At 36.2% G+C, this 26229-nt stretch overlaps 2 protein-coding genes across 9 annotated transcripts in view; one reads left to right on the top strand and one right to left on the bottom strand.

Annotated features, from left to right (window-relative positions):
- Positions 1-6168, bottom strand: part of Cept1 (choline/ethanolamine phosphotransferase 1) — a 37071-nt gene extending 30903 nt beyond the window's left edge. For 2 of the 4 annotated variants that reach the window (XM_046467116.2, XM_046467117.2), the window contains exon 1: positions 6018-6168. The gene's annotated coding sequence lies outside the window, so the exon portion shown is untranslated. Of the gene's footprint in view, positions 1-5509; positions 5661-5914 lie in introns of those variants that run through there. The other 2 variants (XM_046467118.2, XM_046467119.2) reach the window with 2 other exon arrangements.
- Dram2 (DNA damage regulated autophagy modulator 2) lies at positions 6124-26229 on the top strand. Of its 5 annotated transcripts, XM_046467121.2 has the most exons (10): positions 6124-6259; positions 6624-6734; positions 8274-8344; positions 13487-13631; positions 17958-18025; positions 18877-19016; positions 23579-23756; positions 24263-24345; positions 25288-25380; positions 25870-26229. In XM_046467121.2, exons 4-10 carry the CDS (start codon positions 13501-13503, stop codon positions 25975-25977), a joined length of 801 nt encoding a protein of 266 aa, XP_046323077.1. In that variant the 5' UTR covers positions 6124-6259; positions 6624-6734; positions 8274-8344; positions 13487-13500; the 3' UTR covers positions 25978-26229. The 5 variants fall into 5 exon arrangements, with proteins under 5 accessions (XP_046323077.1, XP_046323076.1, XP_046323079.1 ...); XM_046467120.2 differs by lacking the exon at positions 6624-6734 and having other exon boundaries at positions 6125-6259; XM_046467123.2 differs by lacking the exons at positions 6124-6259; positions 6624-6734; positions 8274-8344 and adding an exon at positions 17793-17839 and having other exon boundaries at positions 13501-13631.

The following is a 26229-nucleotide window of genomic DNA, read 5'->3' on the forward strand; positions in this document are numbered from 1 at the left end:
GGTGAAAAGGGATACAAATGATATTCTAGATGGGAATAAATAGTAAGAAAAAAATTAACTCTAAGAAGACAATACCATATATGTATCAGCAGAATGATCCTACAAAATGAGGAAGTAGTAAGAATACAGGATAAGAAGATGTGATGACTGCTGATAAAAAAAAAAAAACCCTAAATTTAAGCCCTGAAACCTCGTTCAAGATTTAAAAAAGATTCGCAACAAAATACTTATAATAAGTAATTAAACAGCATAAGAAAAACAATTATATCTTCAAGTTTAACAATGCATAATACACACACACACACACATTCATCAGAATGGAGAAGGAAATGAGAACAATTAAAAATTAGCACAAAGCTGAGAATGGTAGTTTATGCCTGTAATCTCAGTGGCTCCAAGGCTGAGGCTGAGGATTTCAAGTTCAAAAACAGCCTTAGCAACTTAGTGAGATCCCGACTCTAAAACATAAAATGTGCTGGAGATGTGGCACAGTGGTTAAGCGACCCTGGGATCAATCCCTGATACCAAAAGAAAAAAGAAAATTAGCAGATGACCTCAATGGTTTTAAGTGGTAATGGACTAGAGTAACAGGGTAAGAATGGAAATATGAAGAAGACAGTCAAGTTTACAGGTTTTCTATTTGGAAGGAAAAATCAGTAGAAAGTGCTCATGTATGGCTATGAGAGGTGAAGCAGAAGAAAAAAGGAATCAACAGCTAAAGATTAGTGGCACTGCTTTTAAAAGAAAAAATTAGAATGGAAAACCAGTTAGTTATTTTTTGACTTTTTGGGGTGGGGGATGAGAGAGAAACTGAGGTGAAGTGTAAGCTATAGGACTAGAAGATATAACGGGTAACAATTATTTTTAGGAATCCCCCTACCCATGGCTTCTCACATGCTGGGATTATAGGCATATGTCCCCACACTTGGCTGATAAATGCAACTTTTAAGTAGAGATATTTTAGACAAAATCAAGACTAGAGTTTGAGTAAAAGATGAAAATTTTGCCATTACTTAGAAGCTAAAGTCCAGTAAAGACTAGAAAGTAGAAAAGGTTTGAAGGGATTAGGTATGGAGAGAAAAGCAAAAGAATGAAGAACATTGTGGGAAATCCATAGTTAATGAGTAGGAGGAGAAACAGCAACTCTAAGAAGATTAAAAAAAAAAAAAAGGAATAATCTTCATAGAATAAAAAGGGTAGTAACAGTGGACCAAGAGAGCTGTATTTTGATCTTCTGGTCAAAAACTATCTAGAAAGTAGTATGTAATTCCCAGAAGTGATGCAGTATGGGAATGTAGAATGTGATAGAGAACTCAGAACCTCTCAATAGTAGATCTGGTAATCTATTAGCAAAACACGTAGTTGATGTTTCTTCTCCCCCTCCCACCCCACCCATGACAGGATCTGGTTTATTCTGTTGTAATAGGGTGGTCTTGAGTGGCAGGAGCCACCTCATACTTGATTAAGGGATGAAATGAGGGCTAATGAAGGCCAGTGGTTGGAGAAGTTAAGAGGTGATGGCAGTACAGGCCATAGGGACAACCAGACATGGCTGAGCTGGACATGTAGATACAATGTTGGTGTCACATATGAACCAGGATATTTTCCCTATATTCTCATAAATATTCAATTTCGAAATTTTTAACATCATTAATGACCTAAGGTGGCATTCAACATTTCTGCCAATCGTGTTTCTTAGCATTTGCCCAGAAAACAGTCATTGTAGTCAAGCTAACTTCCTTAAATACATTTTCAAAAATCTCAAAAAAAAAAAAATTATCAGTGCTTCAATTCAACTAAGTGAGGTATTCTGAAGTAAAAATATTTAAATTCAAACCAAAATGATAAATCAAAACTAACTTCTCACTACTTCAAAGAATTCTTCCTCACAGATATATCACAAAGCTATTGATTAAAACTACTTTTAAGTGATGTCTGTATAATGTTAAACAAATAGTAATGGGATCACTTGAGATCAATTAAACCAATAACCACCAAAACACTTAGTATTATAGTAGCCAAATTTTCTAGTCAAACTGAATGATGCATTTTCATATTTGGTAAGAATAATCAGCTTTGATAGAATTTCACTTGATAGAAGAATAAAAAGTTGAGCCAACCGAATCTGAATTTTATTGTTGCAGTGTTCCATTCTTCTATTATTAAAGTTCATACAGTGAGGGTGCTAGCTTGCTTTTGGCACTGAACAAGTACAAGCAATTGATCCTAATGGTTTTAAATTTGAGCGTTTGGCAGGACTAGTTAACAAACTGATACTTTCCTTCTGAATTTCCCCTTCATGACCTAGATTTCTTTTAACCTTTTACTTTTCTTTTAGAAAAATCTACATTTTGACAAACCTTTGCAGATCCAGCCATTATATAATTCATACTTGAAAAGAGACAATGAGTTTTTGAAGGGGTTCCTTGTCAACATTTCAATTTGGCAACACTGTCCTCGTAGAGTTATTAGCAACAACAATGCAAACATAAATTCAGATACATGTAGCCCTTGACATACAGATGGCCACTTTACTTTCAACACATGTAAATAGCTACAGAGGTTACTCATACTACCACAGGTCCAACTCCATTCTTTCTCCAATCATATGTGAGGCGGGGACTATAGTCATGAAAACCATCTCAGAAAAAAACAGGAGCTTCTGAATTTTAGCAAAAGGAAAAACAAGCATGTCAAGGGAGTAGATACAAAAGGAGGACAGACTATGTGGAGAGAAAAGTGAAATGATATAGGAAAGGAACTGTGTAAAGGAGGTACAAATATAACAAAACTTATTTTAACCATGAGATTTTTTTACGGAATCAAGCCTGTGCTCAGAAGGATAAGCAGAAAATGTCCTTTCTCACCATAGGTGCAAGAAACTAAAACAATAAAAAAGTAAAAAATTAAAATTATTGCTGGCTAGCCTAGAAAAAATTACCCACCAATCAAACCAATTTTTATAAGAAAACGTATTCCAAGTTCTAAATTCATCCAGCCAATACCTAAATCTAGTGAACAATACAGATAAGGTCCCAGCTCTTGTGCACAGTGAAGAAACAACTGAAAACTTGTAAAACAAGTAATAACATTGCAAGGTGTAATGGGCTCTGTGGGAAAACAAAATGCTGAGCCAGAAAATAGTTGGGAGTACATGTTTTAAATAGGGTGACTGAAGTTTCTGAGGAAGTAACTTTTATTCCAAACTTAGGAAAAGAAGGAAGGAGATGGTTTAAGGGCAAGAAGAAGAATAGTTTAAGAAAATGGAACAGGCCCTGAGGCAGAAGAGAGCTTATCTTTTTCAAGTATCTGAGGAATCACAATGGCTAGACAAGAATAAACAAGATAGAAGAGTGGAACAGAAATGAAGATAAAAAGAGTGGACAAAAATGAAGTTTGAAAAGTTAGACAATGCAGAAGCAAACAGCTGAGATTTTATTCTGATGTCATGGAAAACCATCAACAAGCTTACAAAGAAACCTACAATTCTGGACACAGGGTAATTGTTAACTGAGGATAGTTTTCATAAATCATAAAACTGAATATTTTAAACTGTAAAAAATTCCCACTGCCTTTAAGGCTCCAGAATCCTGCACTCCTGGTAATACTTGATGCACTTTGAACATTTTCTGTTTATTGTGGGTCCCCCGCCCCTTCCTCTCATCACACACATTGCTTAGTAATTTCCATATTTGTTAATATTTTTTTCTTTCTATCTTGTACCATACCTAGCACTAAGTAATTAGTACATACTTAACAATGAACAAATATGGACACATCTAGTATTTAATGAGCACTTAGTTGTTCTAGATATTAAGGAAATAGAAAGATTGAAATATTCCATATTCTCAAGAGGCTCAAAAGGTGGTTGGGGGGGGGGTTGTAGTCTTATAAATGGATAAATTATAACACAATGCCAACAAATTGTTTGGGGAGTCCAAAGGAGAAGACATATGGTCTGACAAAGCATTTTCTTTGTACATACATTAATATTTATGTGAAAGTCCAACAAAAGTACAAGATTATAATCAGAGATATTTAATGAATACACTTACTAAAATTACACACAATTGTGGGCCTTAAAAAGTCTATCATGTAAAACATTTGTGTTTATAGTGGCTGAGGATAATGGCATTTGCCTACCATATTTCTGTTGTGACTTTAGCATAGGGTACATCTGACTATCACATTAAAAAAAAGACAAAAGATAAAAACCAAAAAACTTCAACTGCTGAGCAGAGGACAAGGTAAACTATTTCTGTTGTGACTTTAGCATGGGGTACATCTGACTATCACATTAAAAAAAAAAAAGACAAAAGATAAAAACCAAAAAACTTCAACTGCTGAGCAGAGGACAAGGTAAACTTACACAATATCCAACCTGTTATGTGAAATTCCAGAATTTTCACTCCTCCCCCCACATCTAAGGGTGCCAAAGTTTTGATCTGCATTGATTCAGCATTATGTTTACAATCCTTTCACAGGGAATTTGTGATACGTAACTCCTTCCCACCTTATGGTACTACCAAAGGAAAACACTAATAGCTGGCACTACCAGGAAAGGAAGCATATTATAAAGAATAAGAAAGGAGAAAGGAAGAAAGAAAAAGAAAACTAATAGGAAAAAAGGATTAAATTCAGCATTACTTAACAAATGATACATACAGCAAGTTTACAGAAACAAAAGCCTTTTCAGCAGACTTGGAAGCAAAAATACTACGTGTAAAACAACTTGGATCTAGTGTTTTGCTTAAGTGCAATCTTGCATTCTTTAAGAAAGGAAGTAACTTTCTGGGGGAGGGCGGGGAGCAAAAGTCTTGCATTTCATAGAATATTTTAAAAAAGAAAATATGCACCCTAGAAAAGAAATTGCTATGCAATAAAATGTAACTGTCCTTAATAGGAGAGGCAGACAAGAGTCGTAAAGACAAGTTGTACAAGAAGCTTTTAAGTACTTTTCTCAGCATAGTACAAATACGCAGCAAAATCCTTTCAGAACTTCAATCCCTGGAATTTTATGCAAAAGCCAATTGTTCTAAATTGGTAATATTATAAACACCCTCATCCCAATCTATGTTGTTTTTTGAGCCAGTCAAGTACAAAAGTATTCGAACACATTTCTACAAGTTCGACAGCAGGAACTAAATATTCTGACTACGTTCAGATAAAACATTAATATTTGTTCAAAAGCATCTATACATCCGTCTACTGTAGTAGAGATTCGCTTAACTAAAAGATTTCAAGCAAAATCACACATTCAACACCAATGATGCAAAATCACACACACACACACACACACACGACACAAAAATGCCACGCACGGAATTCTAGAACACAAACAAGGATAAATGTAAAGATCTCATTCATCTCAGCATTCCTGGGCACACTGGCCAACACCAGCGATCCTTCAGTCCATTCTCCTTCCAAGAATATTGCTGAAATTAAACCCCAGCTGGCAATCTCAGAGAGCTCGTCAATACGGGTTGAAATTTCTAGAAAAGTTGCTGACCAAGAAGCGAGGCCCAGCCATGAAACACCACCACCGCATTCCAAAAGGAAGGCAAGCCCGGCGCAGGACGCCACACGGTTCGTGGACCCGGCAGCACCGGGGCAGGAGGGTGTGGACCTGACAGGCAAGGTCGGTTCCGCGCGGGCAGCGCCCCAGCCCTCGACCTGCCCAGCGCTGGCCAGGCAGGCGCTTCTCGCTCCCACAACCCTCGGCTTCCACACAGCTCCGGGGCTACCACCCCCGGACTCCGCCACCTCAGCCTCCAGAGTCCCCGAAGGGGCCAGTTTTTTTTCAGTTCTTCGCTCCTCGTCCTCCCCACAACCCCGCGCGCGAGGCCACCCGGTTAGAGGAAGAAGGACGGCGTCTGCCTCAGCGAGTCCATCCGCATTATATCGTAATGCCCACCCCTAAGCATCCAGTCCTCTCTTCACTCTGCCTGGGAGAAACGCCTCCCACCACGTCCTCCACTTCCCAGCCGCTTCCCCAAGACCGATCCCCGCAGTCTTACCCCGACCTCAACAAGCACACCCCTAGAAATAACAACTTCGACTCCTGCCGACTGGATGAGTGATCGGCGGCAGCACTTTCACGACACTTTCGCGATTGCCGTAAAGGTAGAAAGGGTCGGGAGGAGCGGCGGCGCGCCCGGAGCTGGCCTGGCTCCTCGGGAGCGCGCCTCGGGGCCCCGCCCTGTCTCCGTGTGGCTGGCAGGGTTCGGAGCCTGCGGGCGGCGCTGGCTGGGCCAACCAGGTAAGATAGGCCGAAGGTGGGGTCGGTGGGGCAGGAGGACTGATCCAAGCGCCTGGAGTCCCGCCGCTCACTCTAGAGGGTGTGTCAGGGGGTGGGGTCGCAGTTCACCCATCACCCCCGGTGGCAGGGTGCGCGTACCCCAGCTAGCACCCTCTCCCTCCTGGGGCTAAACTGTGCCAGGCGCCGGAGAGGGGCTGGTGGTGAACGGGAGTCCTAGGCCAGCTCCGGGGGACCAGAGGGAAGCTGGCGAGTGCAAGCTGGGCGCGGGTCTCCGCACCCCACTTGCCCCCACCCCTGACTCCCTGCGTACCCCGAGTGGTGCTAAGTGCTAAGCTCTGTCTTCCGCTTCTTTCCCTGACCCCAGGCAGCGCGGAATGCTGCACTCTTGAGGAAAAAGGCAGTGGTCCAAGTATTTTATGCGGTTTTAATCGGCTACGGATAACCTTCCCTCCAGTCCCTCAAAAACTAGATTTGAGTAAGTGTTCCTGTGGTCACTGCTGGGCTCAGATACCTTGGTGGTGAGGGCCAGGAGGGAAGTTTGGAATTGAAGTCCTTGGTGACCTTCTGTTTACATGAAGCTCCATCTACTATTCACAATTGTATTGCAGGGAGTGGTCTCAATACAGAAAGGAAGTTGCTTGTCCTGTGTGTCCTCGTTTCACTTCTGATTTACAGTAGGATGCATTTGAAAAATAAAAACCACAGCCTAAAAGAATAGTTTTTTTTCAGTTCTTCCATATTTTAAAATTGTAAATCAGTACCCCGATGCAACTCTTTGTGTTTGAGTATCAGATTCTCATTTTTTTCCATGTAATTTATAAAGATGTTACTTCATCTGCTAGACTCTTTTAGGATTTAACCATTGGAAAAATATTACATTTGTCAGGGGGACACGTTAGAGTTTAGAATAACCATTTTCTGTTATGCTTTGCTTTTGGCTTAGTGGTTCTGTGTAGCTCTGAAAGAAGCTCAAGATTTTCTGTCACTATTTAGAGGAGACTGCATACAATTTTCATCTTATTACCAGTGACTTAAATATTTGACAAATATTCTAACTGGAGTTCTGTTAGGTGGAGGTTCAGAGAAAGCAGAAAAGATAGGTGAGAGATTCAAGAACATTCTGCTAACCACTGCTAGGTAAAATTATTACTGCATATTTTCAAGTATTTTTTTAAAGGTTTCTTGAATCATTAACCATTAAAATTCTAATTTTGCTTAGCTGGGAATTACTCTGTCATGCTTTCAGCTTTCTAAGGTGAAAATACAGAAACAATTAGTACACTTTCACACTTAGTCTGTGTGCTTAAAATTTTCACTTTTCATTGGCAGAGTGGTAAACCATTTCAATCTCTGCCTGTCGTCTAAATTATTAGTTTAGACCACAAGAGCCTTCATGACCTAAGGAGGTAGGAATACAAGAATATTCATTTATTCATGTACAAGATTCTACTGAATTAACAAATGAACCGTACTCTTATGCTTGCTCTGTTCTACTGTAAGAAATAATGCTTTGAGGGTTTGGCTGTTTTACAAATAAGAATACTGTAACTCAGAAGTTAAGTAACTTGCCTGAAGTCATATTGCTGGAAAGTGGTAATGATAGGATTTACACTCAGATAAATCTGATCTAACAACTGTGTTTTTAGATTGCATTTCAGGGACTAGTTAATGTTTTATTTTGCTTAATAATAAAGTATCATTCTTCCTGAATCTTTCTTTCTCTAGGAGGAATCCTTTATGTTTTTCATTTATCCTTTTTGAGGCCAGAGAAAAGATGTCTGGTATAACAAGGGTTACAAAAGTTGATATCCTGGATTCAAAACATTATTTAATTTCATATATTTCACCACCATTATTTTTAAAAATTTAAGTATCAACTCTTTAGAGAAAAATGACCTATTAATATTATAGCCTAATGTTTTTCCACATACAGTTATGGGTGTGTTGGCCTAAAATTGTACTGTTTTAAATTATGTAGATCAAAACAGTAATTTCATATTTTCTTTTGATATAGAATTCAGGATTTACAAAAGGTGCAAGTTTGGGCAGTTCTGAAGACTACAATTTTGTGAACTTATAAAACAGGTAATTTATCTTTCAGATCTAAAAAAGGAACAAATATTTATTGACTACTTATATATTATTTCATGTAGTTCTTGATTAAATCTCAATGAAACAACTATTTATTGAGGCTATTTAACAAATAATACTAAAAGCTACTATTTATTTATTTTTTGGCACTGGGGATTGAATCCAGGGGTACTTTACCACTGAGATACATCTCTAATCCTTTTTATTTTTTTATTTTGAGACAGGGTCTTGCCAAGTTTTAGGCCAACCTTGAACTTGGGATCCTCCTGTCTCAGCTTCCTGAGTCACTGGGATTATAGGCATATGCCACCACACCTGGCTAAAGATACTATTTATTGTGCATTGTCAGTGTGTTAGGTTCTTTCCTCATGCTAATAAGTATCCAGCACAGCCCAGTGGGATTTTTCCATGTTAAGGAAAGGTTCAGTATTTTTGCTGTCCTGTTGGCAACCCACTACACACATGTAGCTTTGAGTATCTGAGATGTAGCTAGGGTAATAGAGGAATTGAAATTTTAATTTTAATTTAATTTTAATAAGTTGAACTTTTAATTAGCTATACATACTATTGGCTACTATGTGGACAGTATAGTTTGTGCCGATAATATTCCCATTTTTCAAAGGAGAAATTGACTCAGAGAAGTTATAAAGATTGCCCAAATTCACACAATTTTGTTAAAAAAATTTTTTGAGCAGTAGAATACTTTACAATTAAAAAAAATTGGCTGGCCTGGGGATGTGGCTCAAGCGGTAACAAGCTTGCCTGGCATGCGCGGGGTGCTGGATTCAATCCTCAGCACCACATAAAATAGAATAAAGATATTATGTCCACCGAAAACTGAACCATGAATATTAAAAAATTCTCTCTCTCTCTCTCTCTCTCTCTCTCTCTCTCTTAAAAAAAAAAATGGCACAGGGGATTGCCACGTCCCCAGCCCTTTATTATTATTTCTTTCAAATAATTTTTTTTTGAGACAGGGTCTCCCTAAGTTGCCAAGGCTAGCTTTGAACTAAAAATCCTCCTGCCTCAGCCTCCTGAGCTGCTGGGATTATAGGCATGCCACATTGCCTGGCTTTAGGAATGTAAATCTGGCAATACAAATAGAATGGATGGAAGGGAAGAAAAGTAATTAGGTCAAAAGAATTGAGAATATGAATCAAGTGGGTACAGTGTGCACAATGAAGAAGGATTTTTGTAAATGATTTATGGAGATAGAATTGCTATCACTAAAGGACAGTATATGAGGGCTTTGGAGAAAGGTTACTCAGAAATCCCAAAATCTGGATAACCTGGAAAAAATGGTAATGGTGCTTATTAAAGTATAAAATCCATGAACACTTTTTAGAATTAAGATGATTTGGTTTGGGGTATTTGTTTATTCAACAAATATTGAGTGATTACTGTGGGCAAAGCCTTCTGCCATGCTTAGGTGGATTAGTAAAGTCCCTCTTCAAGGATTTTATTCACTTGAGGCACCCTCCTAAAATGTTCATACTATAGAAAAAGAGTTGTAGGAGATGTACAAATCAAGTGCTCTCAGAAGAGGGTGCTTGTGTCCAAATACAAAGGGATTAGGGAAGGTTGTATATGGAAGACAGTATTTGAGCTCTGTTTTGAAGAAAAGATATAGACATGTAAAAACAATAAAGCATGGAGGAAGTTTTATTTCTACCAGTGTGGTAGACTAAATTTTTGGAAAATTTCTTTTACCAAAATATCTAAGTGCTGAATAAATCACATTATCTTTAGTTGTCAAACTGAGAGCTGAAGTTGAAATGGCATACTAGCAGCATGACTCCATTGGGTGCATTTGATAGATAGTAGATAAAGCACAACTGGGGGCAAATGATAGGCTCCCTCTGCTTCCTACCAAGGTAGTTATCCCTGTGACTTCCCAAGTGCATAACTCAAGCAGGCACCATTCACATGGTAGTCCCTAAATTTCTAAGGACTTTAGATGGGAATTATCAGAAACAGAAACTATTTTATTTAGATGCTATTTTAGCATTTATATAACAGATGTTAGCAGTGACTCAAATTTTGCAGAAATTGAGAATTAGTGTCCCAGAAACCTATGCTGGAGAAAGCACCTATGGGTTTTTGGCAAAGATTTGCTATGATTAAATTGATGAAGGAAAGAAGTGATGGGATAGCTTGGGACAGACAAGAAAAAGGAACAAAACAGAAGAGATTATGATAATTTAGGTAGCAGTTTACTCAAATCAAGCTTACAATGATGATTTTAGCCATAAAGAAACTTACTTAGCAAGTTGTAAATGTTCCTATTTGGTAGCAAGTCAGATGATCAGAGTCAATGACATGTGCAAGTCAAAATGACTGAGATTTCATTATTTGGGAAGTCAGGCTGAAATGAGGAAGCTGAGCACAGTGGAGGATTATGCAGAATGGGGTGGAAGAATATATACAAAGTTCATGGGAAATACAACAAAACTTTTTTAGGTCTTCCAGATAATTCTTACATACATAGGAGCAATTTCTTATAATTTAAAAGTATTTCTATGTATTTAAAATTTAAATAAATTAAATATATGAAGTTGTTATGTTTTCTAATTCATGTTATTAACTCATTTTTACATAACATCCTCAGTCTAGAATTCAATGGAGAGAGTGATGTGTGCTATAGATGTGTTTAGGTACTTTTTTCCTCCTTTGTGGAGAAATTGGAAATATAATGGTGAAGAAAAAAAAAGGAAACAACAGTTTCCTGCCCTCATAAAACTTAAAGTTTAGTGTGGAAGATAAAACAAACAAGTGACTGTTAAGTGTGATGGGTGTCCTGATTGGGGAAGGACTGGGTGCTATTGGGAATAGCAGACACATTCAGCTGGAGCCAGAAGGATTGGGACCTGAAAAATTTGTGACATTAACTGGATAGATAATTTGGCAGAGGCAATTACATTGTGGTTGAGTCATATACACAACAATATGCATGAAGGCCTGGAATATGCATAATGTGCCTGGCATTGGCACATTAGAAGATCGATAAGAAGCAATGAGAGTTTGAGTCCTATCTCTTATATTCCCACCCTATAGGTTCAGGTAGTTCTCTTAACTGCTCTAATTTTATTGAGAGGATTAAATAAGATATGTACTTGAGGTGCTTAGTAACATTACTAACACATAGTAAACACTAAGAGCTTCTATAGGGAATAATAAAGATGAGCCAGAAATTATGAACAAAGAGTAGCTAGAGGTGAATATAGAAAGTAAATAGAGATCAGATGATGCAAGGACCTTAAAAAGTAAGTAGAGGTGAAATGATGCAAGGACTGTATGGACCACATTAAGAAGAAAAGATAATTTGTTAGAGCTTGGGGTAACCATTGAAGGATTCGTTGTAGGAGAGTAAGATGGTCAGATTGCTATTTTAGAATTAGGGGGATTATTCTGGTTTAAGGTGGCAGCTAGATTGATTGTGCTGAAGATGAGAGGAGGACTGAGTAATGTAGAAAACACAGAATACTTCTCTGGTCACCAAGAAGTATGAGGGAATTTCTTCCCATAACAGCCAATCAATTCTGCAAAGAAACTATCTGAATGCCTTCTGACTCAATTAATTCTGACAATATCCACCTGAAGATAGTATCAGGTTCTACAGGTTGAGGGCTCAGTCCCATAAGACTGCCCCTATTTCCAGTGCCAATCTTAAGACCCAAGTTGTTTTATTTGTGCTTCTCACTGACCAGCTTATAAATGGGGATTTCCAGAATCCCCTCTTTGGGTTCAAATAATTTTCTAGAGTGACTCAGTTTATGTTAAAAGATACTACAAAGGACGTAGCTAAAGGTATACATATGGTAAGGCATGTGGGGAGTGCCAAGGAGCTATATGACCTCCCTGAGCTCACTACCCTCCAGGAACCTCCATCTACATGTTCATCCATCTAGAAGCTCTCCAAACCCAGTTCTTTTGTTTTCATGGAAGTTTCATTATATATGCATAATTGATTAAAATGTTGGCCATTGGTTATCAGCTTAACCTTCAGCCCCTCTCTCCTCCTGGGAGGTGGGGTGGGGTGGAGCTGAAAATCCTGACTCTTTTTGGGAAGGGTGGTTACTGGGGATTTTAACCCAGGGACAATTTACCACTAAGCTACAATCTCCAGCCCTTCTTTTATTCTTACTTTCTTCCTTCTTTCTTTGTTTCTTTCGGGTTTTTTTTTTTTTTTTTTGAGAGAGGGCCTCAATAAGTTACTTAAGGCCTCACTGAGTAGCTGAGGCTGGACTTGAATTTGCCATCCTCCTGTCTCAGCCTTTTGATGCAAGGACCTTATGGACCACATTAAGAAGAAAAGATAATTTGTTAGAGCTTGGGGTCACCATTGAAGGATGGTTACCCAGGTTACCCATGCGCTTACTGCACCCAGCAAATCCCAGCACTTTAAGCACACTGTGATCTTTCCTGTGATCAGCACCCATCCTGAAGCTACCTAGAGGTGCCAAACCCCAGTTATCTCATTAGCACATAAAAGATAAATTCCAAAGATTTTAGAACGTTTTGCCAAGAAACAGATGAAGTTTGAACATCAGCAAACTTTTTTCTTGTCATTATTCCCTAAATAATATAGTATAACAACTATTTTACATTGTGTTAGGTATTATAAGTAATCTAGAAATTATTTAAAGTATATGGGGAATGTGCATAAGTTATATACAGATACTATGCCATTTTATATAAGGGATTTGAGCATCTGCAGATTTTTCTGAGGTGTCCTTAAACCAGTCCCCCTAAGGATACAGAAGGATGACTATAGATACTTAAAAATATCATAAGGACCCTTCAGAAAGTTAATGATAATCATCTGGCTAAATATGATAATGGTTTAGGTTGAGTAATGGCTATAAAGATGGAGAGAAGAAATTTAGGGGAATAAGCAGTACTTGGTTATATGTGGGAAAATGGGACAAAAACGTAAGTTTCTGGCAATGGCAAGTGGGTGAATCTTGGTTCCATTTACTGGAAAAGCAAAGAAGAACAGGTATTGGAATGGTGTGGGGGATGTTTTTGGAGGGGAACAGCTCAGGGTAATAAGTGCAAGGTGGTAGGAATAGATGGCTAAAAGTAGACTGAAGGAAACTTATGACTTATCTTTTTAAATTTGTTTTTCCACTTCAGAAGATCTGTTTGAAATGTGGTGGTTTCAACAAGGCCTCAGTTTTCTTCCCTCAGCACTTGTAATTTGGACATCTGCTGCTTTCATATTTTCATACATTACTGCGGTAACACTCCACCATGTCGACCCTGCTTTGCCTTACATCAGGTCAGTCTGTTTTTTTTTTTGTTGTTGTTTGTTTGTTTTTGGTGACAGGGTCTTCCTAGGTTGCCCAGGCTGGCCTTGAACTTGTGATCCTCTTGCTTCAGGCTCCTAAGTAGCTGAATCCCAGCATAATCCATAGAGATGCACCACCATGCTAAGCCTGTATAGGAGACATATCTTTATGTCTTTTTCATATTGTACATTGACACTGACATTTTATGTCAACATTTAAAAGTTCTTATTTTTATGTATTACAACAACAAAGGAAATGTAAAATGGGACTTGTATTTGGCTTTTTCTATGTGATACAGAAATGTGGAGCGAATGGGATAAAATTCAGTTGGTAAATTGATTAATGAATCGTGACCCCTTCATGCCTTATCTTACCAGTAAGCATTTGAAGTTGTCTCAGAACCTCAGTGGAGTTCTTCTCCCCTTAACATTCAAAAATGCTGCAAACAAATGATAGTAATAATAGGAAAAGGTGGTAATGATAACAAAAATGTATTCATTTGTTTACTGTATTCAAGGTAACATTTTAAGCATTCTTCATGTCTTAGGTAATTGAATCTTTACAACATGCATATGAGGTAGGAAGGAAAGGTTATCCCCATTTTAGAGAAGAAGGTATGTTAAGTCACCTTTTGTTACTGTAATAAGTACTGAGAAAATCAACTTATAAAGAGAATAGTTTTTTGCTGCATATTTTTTAGAGGTTTCAGTCCATGATTGATTGGCCCTGTTACTTTGGGCCTATGACAAGGGACCACATCATGGTGGTAGTGAGTGGGAAAGCAAAACCACTCACCTCATGGCTCAGAAGTAAAAGAGAAAGGAAAGAACCAGGGTTCCTTAATCCATTTCAAGGCCGTATCCCCAATAACTTGAAGACCTCCTGCTTGGCCCCACCTCTTAAGGTTACATCACTTCTAACAGCACCTTTCTGGGGATCAAGGCTTTGACATGAACTTTGGGGAGACCTTGAAGATCTAGCTATAGCAAAAGAAAAGAGGTCCAGGAAGCTTAGGTGATTTGCTCAAGGGCACTCAATTTGGTAAGTATTGGAATGAATATACAACCTGGGTAGTTTGACTCTGGGGGCTGTGTTATTTATTCTTTATGACTTGCTTCCTAGATAATTCTGACACATTAAGTTTCAACAATTTTGGATAATTTTTTTGAAATTTCAAAACTACTAATGATGTGAGTATTGTGGGTGTAGGTATTTAGTTACATGTGCTATGTTTATAACAATTTTTTTTTTAATTACAAAAAGAGAAGTCCCTTCTTGACTCTTCTAGTTAATTCTTGCCCCCAGGGGTGACTGATGGTTTGATAGATTTCCTTCCTAAGTTTGATTTGTTTTGTCATCTATATTTATACAAAACTCTTTCTCTTTTATTTCTTCTCACTTTTAACATATTTTTTTGGGGGGGGGTCTTAGTTTTGTTTCATTTGTTAAAAGGTTAATTATATAGGTTAATGATTTTTTGATTGTTAGAAATAACACTATAATGACAGTTATATAACATGTAACTTTATATATGTATGCTACTATTTATATTTAGGTAGATTCCTAGAAGAGGGATTGCTGATAGTTAATAGCATACCAACATTTTTAGTTTGACATGGCAAATTCCCCTATAATAGCATTTCATCAATTGTGCATTCATAAAGAGGAAATGAGAGGGCTGGGGTTGTGGCTCAGTGGTAGAGTGCCTGACTAGCATGTGTGAGGCATTGGGTTCGAGTCTCAGCACCACATATAAACAAATAAATAAATAAAGGTCCATCAATATCTAATAAGTATATTTAAAAAAAATAGGATATGAGAAAAATAATAATCTTTATGAATGGTTTATGAGTTAGTAAGATTCAAACTTTTATGTAAAAGTTAAACATTAAATAGGGAGGGAAGATGATGAGAACATTATTAAAATATCATTTTTAAATACGAACATCTACTAGTGTTTTAATCTAAATGATTCTACTTGGAATATAGTTAGGTCCATAACTATTCAACTTCTTTATGATGCTTTGGAAACATCATTCTTCATAGAGATACTGAATGCATTGCTTTTGTTGTTGGAATTAAGTAGCATTTTTCACTTTATGTTTGTTATAGTTATTTAATTTATTCATCTTTTTTTTCTGAAAAATAACCTTTCCAATACAGAAAAAGCAAAATTTTAAAGGTTGATAAACAGAATATTCATATTGGCTTTTTAAAATGTCAAGGAAAGATCTGGGCATTACCTTGTATGTTTGTTTTTTTTTTATAGTGGTGGGGTATCAAACAAATGATAAAAGCAAATTTGGTACACTTTGAGAATACTTACAAAACCAACACTTTTTTTTTTTTATAATTTAAGGTTCTAAATTCTAGGAATAATTTGATTGATAACTACCACTGTGCTAGAGATACACCCAGCCTAAGGAACTAGACCATTCTTTAGTAGTTCCTAGAGAAGGCGTATATTTAAGATTCATGAGGGCCTTTCAGTATTTTTATTTTCCCTTCTGAGAACTTGTCTTCTTTCACTTTAAAGGAAGTTTAAATAATTTCGGAGGCCACTGAGTTCTTTTTGAGAGTTTCAGTTCTCTGATGGTACTCCATGTGATCTTCTACTACTGCCCTAGACACTTCCTTTTCTCTCCTGCTTTTAAAATTTTTTCTGCTAATGAACTTGGTGTTACTCTGGAATCTTTCTCCAATATTTTAAGGTATTTAAACTCTAGCACTGATTTTACTTCTCCTAGGCTCATTTCTTTCATTTACAAAATACTTAAGATAGATGTTCTGCAAAGTTCATTTTAGTCTGTAAGTCCTATCCAAAAGGTTTAGTTGTTACAGCCCCAAAGGACAGAACTGAATGTAAATTGCCCTTAAAGGCAAATATTGCTGCAAGTTCACTTCTCTTTTTTTCCCACTTGGTTAAAGTGGTAGGTGCCCAAGATACTACAGTTAGTAAATAGTGTATTTTCTATTTGGGTCTATGTATTGCACAGTACCCTGAAGGACAAGCATGTAAACAGATATGTTGCAATGTGGAATGGCAAGTCATTTTGATAGGAATCTGGATAAAATGTTGTGTTACTCTCCTAGAGGAGTGAGTAGTTCAAGGCTGTAGAGAGGAGAGGCCTCAAAATTGCTCTTGAATGTTAGCTTCATAAGGACAGGGCCTTTTGTTTCACTTCCCTCCATATTCCTGTCTCAGAAATGATGTCTGGCTAATGGTAAGTACTTGATTAAAAAAATTTTTTTTTCTTGGTACTCGGAATTGAACTCAGAGGTGCTCTATTACTGAGCCATATCCTTTTATATGTTTTATTTGGAGACAGGGTCTCACTAAGGGCCTCTCTAAGTTGCTAAGGCTGTCGTTGCTGGGATTACAGGAGTGTGCCACCATGCCCAGCTTGATACTTTTTTAATTGAGCAAGTATTAATTGGATTATAGGCAAAGTCAACAACAGGTGCAAAAAGGCGAGTTGTGAAAGGGCCTATGGTATTCAGGGAGTATTCTGAATAGACAGATAGATGTATGTGCTTGGTTCATGGTAAGTCAGCAACAAAGTCTTAAAATAATAAGGGTAGCTTTTTCTTCTTTAAAAATCAATTTATATTAATTTCTATTATATAGAAGGTAAATAATCTTAAATGTTGTTAAAAAAAGTGAAGCAGGCAAATATTTGAAGTACAAATTATCATGTTCTCTCTGTAAAGTGATATAACTTGAGCTCATGGGTTTTTAAAAGATAAAGGGTTTGAAGTAACTCCTGTTACTACTTATTCCATAGAAGAAATACACACATATATCTAGTGTTATGGTTTGGATCTAGAATGTCACCCAAAGTCTCATGTGTTGAAAGCTTGATCGTCTATACAGCAGTGTTCAGTGGTGGGACTTTTGGGAAGAAATTAGATCATGAGGGCTCTGACATGATCAGTGGATTAGTCCCTTGATGGACTCATGGCTGAATGGACTATTTGGAGGTGATAGAAATTGTAGGAGGTAGGGCCTGGTTGAAGGATGTAGGTCCTTCTCTGTGGGCATGCCCTTGGGGACTATATCTTGTCCCTGGCCCCTTTCTCTCTTCCCCCTCCTCTTTCTGACCTCTTCAAGGTGAGCAGTTTCCTCACCATGAAGTACTGCCTCTCCACAGGCCCAGAAACAATGGAGTCAAGTAACTGGACTTAAACCTCTGAAATTGTGAGTTGAAATAAATTGTTCCTTCTTTCAGTTGTTTATCTCAGGTATTTTGTTGCAGCAATGAAAGCTGACTAAAACATGAAATGTGATAAATTCACATTTTCTTTTTTTCTTTCAGTGACACTGGTACTGTAGCTCCAGAAAAATGCTTGTTTGGGGCAATGTTAAATATTGCTTCAGTTTTATGTAAGTAATGAGAGAGATTTTTATCAAGCAAAATTAATACTAATTACTATTTTCTTCTTTAAACACGATCGTGTTAATTATTTTATTGTTATAATAGAGGAAATGTTTTATGAACCAAAACTTTATTGATTTACTGAAATATACTTTCTTTAGCTATGATTGTTTTAAATATTTGAATTCATTTATGTGATATTTATTGTTTGCTTATGTCAAAAACAAGGAAAATTATTCAATTTATAGAAATTCATTTTATAGCTGAACTCTTCAGAAGTATGTCTGTAAAAGCATATCTTTGTTATGTTTTTTGGCAATACTTTGGCAGTGGAAAGTTTGACTTGGCCCTTTCTTGACAAGTAAGTATGGAAAGTGGGCTTTTTTCCTGTATAATCTGAATGTTATATCTGATTGAGCTAAATTGTAGTAATTTGAAATAAAATGATATGAGAATGAAGCATATAAACTTTTGGATATTTTTTCCTGTGCTTATTTCATTCAAATTCTAGAGCAAGTTACATTTGCCTTTGATGCTAATCATGAAGATATTTTGTGTTTTATAGAGCTCTTAGACATCACACATCTCTTAAGTTTTATACTAAATATTTATAGACATGAGACTAATGGAAGGCAAACAACTTGCTCAGACACACAGAGAAACCAGTAGTTCTATGATGCAACCTTAAAAGTTCTTAAAATCTACAGCTTTTTTTTTTTTTGTTGTTCTTCTCTCAGATTAACTTTCAAAGGAAAAAATCTGTGCTTCTGGATAGCAGTGACCTTTGTGAACTCTTATTTGGCAACTTTATTCCCTGGTTATTTATTACTTTGTTGTTTTTCGGATTCTCTCTTCCCAGGCATTGCCACCATTTATGTTCGTTATAAGCAAGTTCATGCCCTGAGTCCTGAAGAGAACCTTATCATCAAATTAAACAAGGCTGGCCTTGTACTTGGAATACTGAGTTGTTTAGGACTTTCTCTTGTGGCAAATTTCCAGGTTTGTGTTTTAGCCCAGCATAGGTATTTTTTTGAAGTACCTAATTATAGATGTTTAAAAACGAAGCTTGAAACATTCAGTTACATGCTGTTTTTATTTCTTTGCCTTAATAAAATGGAATCTACTGCCTTATGTTGTTGACCCTGTTAGAAATAGCTACTTTCACAATAAAAAATTCAAATGCAGTAATTAAAAAAATATACTTTATTCTAACTTTTTAACGGATCCACAGGAAGTTAGCCTCTTTATTACTACTTAATTGGATATTGTTTCAAGACCAAACAGAATTGATATAAGTGATACAATCAGAGACTTAAACACCAGTTGTTTTGTTGTTCATATGATAAGTCACAATCATTTTCCTACTTTATGTACTTGTTGGATGTTTCAGTTGGTTGCCTTCCCATTCCTAGGTGCCTAGCCCATTAGGAAGTAAGGAAGGATCTATAGCTTTTCTAGCTTTTTGGGGGGAAATTTCTAATATTACTATCATTATTAATAAATAATAGTATTAGCAATATTAGTTACTAGTATTAGTAATATTAATTCCTAATATTCCTAATATTACTATTCCTAGTAGTAGCAATCAGCCTCACCAAATACACTCATTTGAAACTTGACAGTAGTGTGCTTTCTGAGAAATATATTGATAGTCAGTTTTGCTGTTGTGCAAACATCATAGATTGTACTTACACAAACTAAGATGCCAGTATGTAATCTAATCTTATAGGGCAACCATATATATGTGGTCCTTATTGATGGAAACATTTATGTGGTGTATGACTGTATTTGTAAACTTTCCTCATTCCTGTCTGTTGATGCTCTTCAGAGGAGTCAATAGTAATAATGGCTCCACGCTTGGTATGTGTTAGATTTTGAGTAATCTCCCTGCAGTCTTTAAAAGATTTGGATTTTTGCAGCATTTCGTATTTCCAGTTTTTAGATTAAGGATGCTCAACATGCAGTAAGCTCTATAATCGTAGTCTATGTGGACATTAAGGTAATGCTAGCTGCTGTAACAAAGCCTGAATTTTCAGTGGCTTATCACAGTAGAGGGTAGAGGTCTTACACATGAATCCAATACAGGTTTTTTTTTTTTTTTCTTTTTTTCCCATTAACTCATGGCTTTTCTCCCGGAATAATTTAAAGCCTAACCTATGTCCATCTTTGGGCTTTGTCATGCCCTAGGGCCTCTGTTTACTGCAGCTATTTGGCTGAAATAGTAAATTAGGAGATGGCAAAAGTCACACCTACTTCTTAAAAATTGTAGCTTATGTTAAAAAATTTATTCAGAAAACTTATTAAAAAGAATGGATAAGGCAGACTTTCTTTAGGGCCATCTTGATTAGTGAAGGGACAACTGCTGTGAGATTTTGCAGTAGCAGGAAGAAATTGGGCTCACCTCTAAATGCAAAGAAAAATGGGAATTTATAGTCAAGAAGCAGCATGGTGGTCAGTGGATGGAAAATTACTGAGAAGAAATATCAGGGATAAGGAGGTATTCTGACTAAACTCACCTAATAGGATTCTTGCTGAAAGCGGACCAGGGTGATTAGATATCACCTGGGGGATGGTGGAGTTTGAGGAACCCAATCAGGATGAGCAGATGTTTAAGATGGGGGATCCTAGTTAAATTGACTTAGACATACTCTTGCTAAAATTGGATTGCAGAGATCAACATGGAATCCCACATGTCAGGCCTAGTTAAGAAGAAAGTTCAGAGTATTGTTTGGTCAGGGCAAGATTCCCTGCTACCTTATGGTGACTCACATCATTCTACAGATTTCCATTTGCTAGAAGTGGAGGTTGGGGATCAGCGGGTAGCTAGAAAATGTAGTTTTGCTGGGCATTAGTGTCCTGAACAACTCTGTACTATCTATAGAAGGGGAATAAAATTTTTGGTGGACAGTTAAGTAGCTGTCTATGACATAAATAGAGTCCTGCCTTTTTTCATCAGTTTTTATAGATCTGTGTTAAACATTACTTTGGGAACTGGGCACAGTGGCACAAACCTGTAATCCCAGCAGCTTGGGAGACTGAGGTAGGAGGATGGCAAGTACGAGACCAGCTTGGTCAACTTAGTGACACTCTGTCTCAAAATAAAATTTTAAAAAGGGGCTGGGATATAGCTCAGTGGTAGAGTGCTTGCCTAGCATGAATGAAGCCCTGGGTTCATTTCTCAGTTCCATACACAAATTTGGGGGGAACTTTTAGGGCATGGCTAGTAATTCATTGATGTAGTTGTCCTTTAATAATTTAACAAGATCTCATATCATCCATAGGGTAAAAATGAATCTTAAATATTTACCTAACCCAGTAAATTCCAATAGTATTCCCTGATAGAACTCACATGAGCTGCTTTTCTACCTTGATCTCATTCACCTACTAAGACAGTTTATATGCTTGCTTTTTTGTTTTGTTTTGGATTCCTCTTGGCCTTTTAATTTTATATAAGGTTACTCTTTCTCTCTTGATTGCATCTCTTCATGCAACTTTGGACCTGTTGAATGTCCTCTTCATCTTTCACTGTTGGCTTCCTTGCTTGCCCGGTTCATTAGCTGACCCTGCAGCATTACCTAGATATCTAGTAGCTCACCTTCCTCTGTAATATAAACTTTTCCTACTTATGTAAAGTGGTGACTGTATTGCCTCCTCCTTCCCCTTTTCTTTTGCAGTTATAAACTCTATTTGACTTACACAGCAAAAATTATATTTGAACGTGGTCTGTATTTTCACTTGAAAGAGAGTTTAACACTATATTTATTTAAAATATATAAGTTTTATGTCTTAAGATTTGCATACTTATCTCTATAATTTCTTGTTTGTGTTTATTTCATTAAAGGATAAATTTTTGAGTTGTTAAGGGATATATTTTCAAAGGGATAAAATCATACCTTTTGTACAGGTATCAAAGATTTTATTGAACTTATTAATTATTGAAGCAAACAATAGATATTATAAACTAGTTCAAAAGAACAGTCCAAGTAACATACATTTGTAGTTAGAGAATATGGGAATGAATTTACAAATGGATGCAAAATTAGCAAAATTGGTCATAATTTACCCAGTGGTAATCAATTGTATTCAGTAGAACATAATTTTTATTTGTATGGTTAAGGATTATTTGATTATTGTAATTTTCTCTGAGTTAATGTCTGCTCTTGTTTATCAACTTCTGTCATTACAGAAGATCTTACCTTATATTTACTTAGTCTCTAAAATGATATTATTAAGCAGAAAAATTACCATTAAAACCAGTTTTATGTACATCCATTTTAGTTTTTTAAAAAGTTAAATACTCTCCATTCTTTACTTTTTAATTCATGGGATTTTTGTTAAGGAGTTATGTTCTGACATTGATCAGGCTATATCTATACTTCATCAATGTGTAACACCCTAAACCACATAAAAACAGCCCTCTCTCTCTCTCTCTCTCTCTCAAAAGGAAGCCAATGCCCCTAGCAAATAAATTACAGTCTCTTATTTCTTTATACTAGGAATCTTCTCTTACCTTCATCTAAGAAAATTGAACTCTGTGTATTAGTACAGTTGATTATAAAAGAGGAGAATCAAGCTCTAATCCCTTTTCTTTTGTTGTCTTAGTCATTACATATCTTCTGTGTCAAGTACTGTATTGGATCTTTTCAAACCAAGGAAATATAGATGACACCAGTTTAGAAAAACAGCGATTCAACTGAAAACCTTTTGATTGCAGAATTTTAGAGAGCTCTGTTGTCTTTTTAAAGCAGAGTGTACATATAATGTTAAAAAGTAAAATATAAGGGGCTGGGGCTGTAGCTCAGTGGTAGAGCACTTGCCTTGCAAGTATGAGACACTGGGTTTGATCCTTAGCCCTATATAAAAAATAAACAAATATATTGTGTCCATATATAACTTACAAATTTTTTTAAAGTAAAATATAAGCAGATAACTATAGGAAGGAGAAAAAATTATAACTTATAGTATTCCCTGGTGTATAAGGCCAAAGGAGAGTATTTTAATTTGAGCCCTTAAAATACATTTAAATTTAAGCTGAATTTAAATCAAACCACCTCATCCCCAGCATTCCCAGCCATATTAATCCTTCTTGAACTACTCTTTCTATTACCCTTATCACCATGTAACATACTGTGGAGTTTCCTTATTTCTAAAATTTATTATTTATTGTTTGTGTAGCCTCACTAGAATATAAACTCTGTAAGTGCTGGATTTGTGTCTGTTTTGTTCACTTATGTATCTGAGGACTTAAGTAGTACATGGCTTCTAATTAAGTACCCATATTATTAAATGTAAACATATTATTAAATGAGTAAAAGAACAAATCAGTAATTACTATCATATTTTCAGTGGTAGTATATGAAGTAATTTGGTTTTACTGTAATCTTCAGGTTCATGTTAAATATTAAAAGAAAAATGTTTTAGGAAATAATATGTTGTTGAATCTGCAGAGCTTCTCCACTCAGTGAATGTGCTATTGAAATATCTGGCTTGTGCTTTTGAATATTGGATTGCCAATGTGTTTTGAGTTTCCCTTATTGACTTATTTTTTTTATCTACCTCAGAAAACAACACTTTTTTTTGCACATGTAAGTGGAGCTGTGCTCACCTTTGGTATGGGCTCATTATATATGTTTGTTCAGACCATCCTTTCCTACCAAATGCAGCCCAAAATTCATGGCAAACAAGTCTTCTGGATCAGACTACTGTTGGTTATCTGGTGTGGAGTAAGTGCATTTAGCAGTATCCTTCACTGTAAAGTGTGGCTATACTTGGAAGAGGATTGAATAACAAAAATTAAGTGAACACTATTGGTGCACAATGTAAGCAAATTTGTGTGTGGGGGGGAGGGAGTCTTAGGTTATTAACCCTAAACAAACTAAAGGACTATAAATATAAAACTCAGTAACTGAGCCAAAAAATTAAGGTAATGTTTAGCCTGATCATACTCACTTTAAAGAATTGAAGGATGCCCTCCCTATGACATCTAGTAGAAGTTTATGATAGAATTGTAGTTTCTGAGCAAAGAGAGAAGGGATCTACTATGAGGACTGATTTGTGGTGATCATCTGGGCACATTTTGAGTTTTACTACTGCCATGTGACATTCAACCTTTAAGAAACTTGGTTTGGACTTTGGCAGCAAATGTATGAGTTATCCTATTGGACCTTCAAAGTGATTTTTGTTTTGGATCTAATTTAAACTTACAGGTCTTCTCTGAGATTCTTCCTTGACTTATTTTTTAACAGTGCTGACTTGCTCATCAATTTTATACAGTGGGGATTTTGGCACTGATTTAGTACAGAAACTCCACTGGAACCCTGAGGACAAAGTAAGAACTTGGATCTTATAAAACTTAGTTTTATATTAAAGATGACTCTTTGGGTTGATTTTGATGTATTTTTCATTTTATCACTAACCAATGAGACTTCTTTAGTAATCAATTATGAATTGGGATTTTTTCTAGATATGATATAGTTTATGCAGATCCTTGTGATGTGTGGATATTTTTAAGACAGGTAGAGAATTATAATGGCAAATGTGTTATCTCAGAAATTGCCCTAAGTGTGGATACAGTGTACCCAACTGGGATTTTTCTGTTTTTAAAATACTTGTTTTCTGAACTGAAAAGTGTCTTCTCCCACATTTCATTATTTTGATACATTTTCTGGAAATTTATTACAGACATTTGGGTTCTAATGTAGTAGATATTTATGTGGAGAAAGTATCTTTGATCCTGAGAATAAAAGAGAGGAGGGATCTATAACTAAGAAATAAAAGGAGTTTATCTGTTTTCACAAACTGCTGAGCAGCATTTTATTTTAATCTGTTTTATAAGTTTCAGCCCTAAATAGGGCATATTTGTGGGAATGAATGAAATGACTTATTAGAGTCTCCTAATTGCAACCTGTATATTATTTCATACTCTAAAAATAGCCCTTACTAAGTTTATGTTGAACATTTAAAAACTTTTCTTAGTAGCATTTTATGAATCTTATGACTTTGGGAAGTAGTAACTTTTTGGTTGTAGAATAGGAATTCCCCTGTTTTGTTTTACTAAGTGGAAATTATATTTGTTCTAGGTGAGACTAAGATAGCTCATGTGATTTAAGAGGAATTTCTGTCATCTACTTTAATTCTTAATATTATGTTAAATAAATCAGTGTTGATTTTCAGAAGACAAACTAGTTTATAAGAATTTGTTTTGTTTTGAGAAATATTGTAGATTAAATGAAATTTCACAAAACTATAAGTTTTTCTCCTGTCATTCAAGGGATATGTGCTTCATATGGTTACTACTGCAGCAGAATGGTCTATGTCATTTTCCTTCTTTGGTTTTTTTCTGACTTACATTCGTGATTTTCAGGTAAGAAAACACAGTCTTGGATTTATAGTCAAACTTCCTTCGGTGGAGTAAGAGAACATTTCACTGGAAACTGTTCAGAATCTGGCACCATAAATAATAAACAGAAGATACCTTCCCTGGTGTAATTGTTTGAGTTTGGGGAAGTGGTGTATTGCTAATGACGTTCAGCCTCAAAACTGGAAATGAAAACATACTTGAAGAAATTCTTTTGTAGAATTTTCATACACTCTATACATTTACATAGACCATCCTCAACCTTTAGTTTCACTGATTCTTCGAGAAAAACAGGAAACTTTCTGATGAGAAAAGCTTTGTTTTTCTAGATCACTTGATAACTTTTTTAGGAAAATAGCACTCTCATTCTTGTTACTCATTAGATGGATTTATATCTCTAATCACAGAAATTTTATAGAACTTACTGGAGAGGAAGTTACTCTTTCTTTAAGGAGCAAACTTCTCTATATAATTTTCTTTTCTGTTCTGTTCCAGAAAATTTCTTTACGGGTGGAAACCAATTTACATGGATTAACCCTCTATGATACTGCTCCTTGCCCTGTTATTGATGAACGAACACGACTACTTTCCAGAGATTTTTAATGAAAGTATAAAATATTTCTGTACTGATTATGATTCTCAGGGATGGAGAAAAGGTTCAGAAAAGTAACTTACTACCCTCTGAAATTTTCAACCAATTAATCAAGACTGACAGTGACATTGATGAATCCTGATAATCAGGAGACATGAAATAAGCCATTTGATAAATCATTTTAAGGATATAATCAAGAGGACTATTTAAAAACATTTATACCTATACTTTTTTATCCCAGGAAATAAAATCAAAGGACAATA

This window comes from Marmota monax, unplaced genomic scaffold (genome assembly GCF_021218885.2).
Source record: "Marmota monax isolate L192 unplaced genomic scaffold, Marmota_monax_Labrador192_F-V1.1 WCK01_AAM20220418_F8-fsc00181, whole genome shotgun sequence".
Taxonomy (NCBI): domain Eukaryota; kingdom Metazoa; phylum Chordata; class Mammalia; order Rodentia; family Sciuridae; genus Marmota; species Marmota monax.

Bases quoted from the DNA above. Each gene is read 5' to 3' on its own strand.
- Dram2 (XM_046467121.2), top strand. From the start codon at position 13,501: ATGTGGTGGTTTCAACAAGGCCTCAGTTTTCTTCCCTCAGCACTTGTA. The intron at 18,026-18,876 runs GTAAGTAATGAG...CTCTCTTCCCAG, and splicing joins AAATATTGCTTCAGTTTTAT to GCATTGCCACCATTTATGTT. The intron at 25,381-25,869 runs GTAAGAAAACAC...GTTCTGTTCCAG, and splicing joins CTTACATTCGTGATTTTCAG to AAAATTTCTTTACGGGTGGA.